Here is a 3464-nt window from a genome sequence, read left to right on the forward strand (position 1 = left end):
CACACCTGAGGCTTAACCATGAATAAAAATAGCCCAGTTCAGAGAAGAACTGAGCTTGAGCAGGGACATTGCTCCTCAGACATCAAGACAAATTACAGCCCATGGGAAGAATAAGAGAGCAATTTGATGGGGGCCAGCTGTCCAACATCTGCCCAATTTGGGATGAAAAGACATCAGACAGACCTAGGAGTGAACAGATCCAAACCTGTGCCAGCAACATTTGGGTTTGATACCTACAGCATCCCGATTTCAAACTGAATACTTTGCACCCACGAATTTGTAATGTTTGTGGTTTCCTAAAATCATCTGGGTTTTTTTTGGTGTTTCAGTGACATGGCTGAAGGAATGCATCTACAGATCTAAGATATATCCTGTATGCCACCTGTGTTAATGGAACCTATATACATACATGTCTTAATTTAGGTTATGGTCAGAACCACAGTGAAGGTTGGGGAAAAAAACACCTACTCCAAATTATTTAGCACAGCCCAGAAACCCCTATAAAAGGTCCAGCATCAGATGTACCCAGACACCTTCAGCTCAGCAGAGCCCAGCACAAGCATCAGAAGCAGTAAGGGAAGGAAGATGTCTCCAACTCTTTGCGCTTCTCTGGTAAGAACTTGAATTCTGGGTTTATTTTCCCCCCGCAGTTTGACAGATTTCATTTAAGATTTAAATTCTAGTAGATTGAATAGGGATCTGCACCCACCTTTAAAATGCTTGTTTAAATCATTTATAATTAAAAATAACTAAAATGTGAGAATGCTCATGGGGCAGCAATGAGACTGTACATTAGCGACATGGGCTACCACAGCATTCTCTGAAGCAAGAAATACATTGAAAACTCAACCTTAGAGTGTTTTTCTTCCTGTTATATCCTTTCTGCTATCTTCTGTATTATATTATTTTCTATAATTTAACATTTTTTAATTGCCAAATTACAATGGGGTATATACTATACCTGTCAGCACTGTGAGAATCAGTTAATGAGAGCATTGATGTGACATACAGCACATTTTCCTATCTTATTCCAACCTGCAGTATAAGCTTTAACTACCAGTTAGGCTGACTGTGGATGAATTTCACACCTGTCTTGTGCCCTAAATGTACCAATTTTCTTCAGCTCAGACCCCTGCTCCTCGTGCTGCTGGCCGTGCTGTCAGCCAGCATTCCTGCCCATGGGAAGGTGATCAAGCCTGGGCTCAAGCCAGAGAACATCTTCAAGCAAGCATCTACTGGATGCCTGACCCAAACAGACTCAAAATTCCCCCAAACTGTGAGAGTCAACCTCAGCATGAGCAGCACGAACCAGGACACCAAAGCCAGTCCGGATGTCAGCAGCCGCTCTCTGGCTCCGTGGGATTACAGGTAGGATCCCTGTCCCTACGGCCTAGAAAAACACTGGAAGCCCTGGGCAAGAAAAATGGTTTCATCTCTATTTTCAGTGCTTCACAGTTGAGAGATTTTGGAAATATGAGGGTATCCACAGTCCCTATAATCCTCTTTGAAAGAGAACCAGTACAGAAAGCAGCACAAACGCATAGCATAGGCAATATATAGAAGGAAAAGCAAATGACTTCTATAATTTAATTAATTCATTTTTGTACTGGGGCAAGCTTTATCTTCAAAAGCATTCCTTACTTGAAACATCATAAAAAAATACCTCGGGGGTTAATATTGCACCAAATTCAATGGTGGCTTAATAACACCAACATTTCACATTTTGGGGAGCAACTGAAGGCTTTGGGCTCTGTTAGTTGGAGTGACACGTTGGGAAGCTCAAATCATTTCTGATCAGTCTTTCAAAATCAGTGCCTGCTTGAAGCAAGTCCTTTGCAAAGGCAGTTGCATGCAGCCACGCATTTAAAAACATCCAGTATTTAGTTACTTACATTTTATTTCTGAAAAACCTGGGGTTTTGGAGAATCTGCTGTCCCTCCATAGGAAATATACCCCAGGATGCACAGGTTCCCGAGCTGGGAGCCCATAGTTATCCAGACTATCATGCCTTTGGATTCAAATACTCCCTTTCCTGCCAACCCCCAGGATCGACGAGGACCACGACCGCTTCCCCCGGCTGATCGCGGACGCCGAGTGCCGCCACTCGCGGTGCGTGAACCCGGAGGGGCAGCTGGACCACAGCCTCAACTCCGTCCCCATCAAGCAGGAGATCCTGGTCCTCCGCAGGGAGCAGAAGGGCTGCCAGCAATCCTACAGGCTGGAGAAGAAAATAATCACCGTGGGCTGCACGTGTGTCACCCCCTTGATCCAGCACCAGGCCTGAAGGGAGCCAGAGGTGCAAGGAACTACAGAGAATTTCCTTGCAGGGAAATGAAAAAGCCTGATCCAGCCTCCAAAAAGCTGAATCAAGCCATAAAAATTAACTAGAATACATCAGAATGTACTGAAAATTAGGCGTCTTGGTTAAAAAATTTAATGTTTTTCCCCCCAAAAATCTTGAACTCCACAAATTCAGAATTGTGACACCTCCACGTGCTGGGCTGAAAAGTAATGGGAACTCTATCCATCTTTAGTTTACACTTTGAAATGTCTATTTATATAAATCTATTTATTCTGGTGGAAAAAAATGGTAATAATGTATTATCCTAATATATTTTTTTTAAGTATTAAGGTAATGTTTATTTATCTTTGTGTAATAAAAAAATAAGTGGAAAAACTCTTGGGTATTCTCCTTTCTTTCTAAAGAAGTCTTCTTGATAAGGTGATGCCTTTTCCTGGTCTTAAAATCAAGAGTCGTACACAGTTAGAAGGGAAAAAGGGATTTTACCTTGGTATTTATTTTAAGGATCCTTAGGTGCACACGTCCAGGTCATATACATTGAAATGCACCCCGCAAAATGCCCACCCCAAAAGATCGGGTATATCATTATAGGTGTTACTAATTAGCAGATCTATCAAAGATTCCCCAATGAGAGGCTCAAGTGAGCCCCCCTCCCCAAGGAACCTTCCCCTGGATGGTTCTATCTTGGTTTACAGAATGTGTTCTGGAGAGGACCTTGGGCTCTGGGGCACACTGATCCCTAACTACGAAGCTTCTTAAATGTTTGGTCTCTCAGCTTGACAAACAAGTCCAAGAATGTAGGCAAAAAGCACTAAGAGTACAGAAGTTGTAAAAAAAGTATAACAGGGGTATAAAAGAAAAGGCAAAAATCTTCATGGCATCAAGGCAAGAAATCACTTAATCATGACCATAAAGAGATTTACATGATGCTAAAGCCTCAAATTCTCTTAGTAACATCTACCTCTGCAGCAGTAGAACGTAAACCCCATGGAAAAAAAATTAGGGAAAACACCATTTTACCAATAGAGAAGCTAAGATACCTGGAGGAAAATAATTTATAAAGTGGCACCCAGGAGATTCACATTAAGGACAGACAAGCAAAAAAATTTCTACTGGGTAACTACCCACTTAGCCACCAAATTATCCAACTGGAAAAGGATTT

At 42.0% G+C, this 3464-nt stretch overlaps 1 protein-coding gene across 2 annotated transcripts; it reads left to right on the forward strand.

The window, feature by feature from the left end:
• The first annotated feature begins 585 nt into the window (after nt 1-585).
• On the forward strand, nt 586-2284 carry IL17A (interleukin 17A). Of its 2 annotated transcripts, XM_069008655.1 has the most exons (3): nt 586-612; nt 1124-1368; nt 2047-2284. In XM_069008655.1, exons 1-3 carry the CDS (start codon nt 586-588, stop codon nt 2282-2284), a joined length of 510 nt encoding a protein of 169 aa, XP_068864756.1. The 2 variants fall into 2 exon arrangements, with proteins under 2 accessions (XP_068864756.1, XP_068864755.1); XM_069008654.1 differs by lacking the exon at nt 586-612 and having other exon boundaries at nt 1076-1368.
• The last annotated feature ends 1180 nt before the right edge of the window (nt 2285-3464 follow it).

This window comes from Aphelocoma coerulescens, chromosome 3, assembly GCF_041296385.1.
Source record: "Aphelocoma coerulescens isolate FSJ_1873_10779 chromosome 3, UR_Acoe_1.0, whole genome shotgun sequence".
NCBI classification, from domain to species: Eukaryota; Metazoa; Chordata; class Aves; order Passeriformes; family Corvidae; genus Aphelocoma; species Aphelocoma coerulescens.

Bases quoted from the DNA above. Each gene is read 5' to 3' on its own strand.
- IL17A (XM_069008654.1), top strand. From the start codon at position 1,076: ATGAATTTCACACCTGTCTTGTGCCCTAAATGTACCAATTTTCTTCAG. The intron at 1,369-2,046 runs GTAGGATCCCTG...GCCAACCCCCAG, and splicing joins CTGGCTCCGTGGGATTACAG to GATCGACGAGGACCACGACC.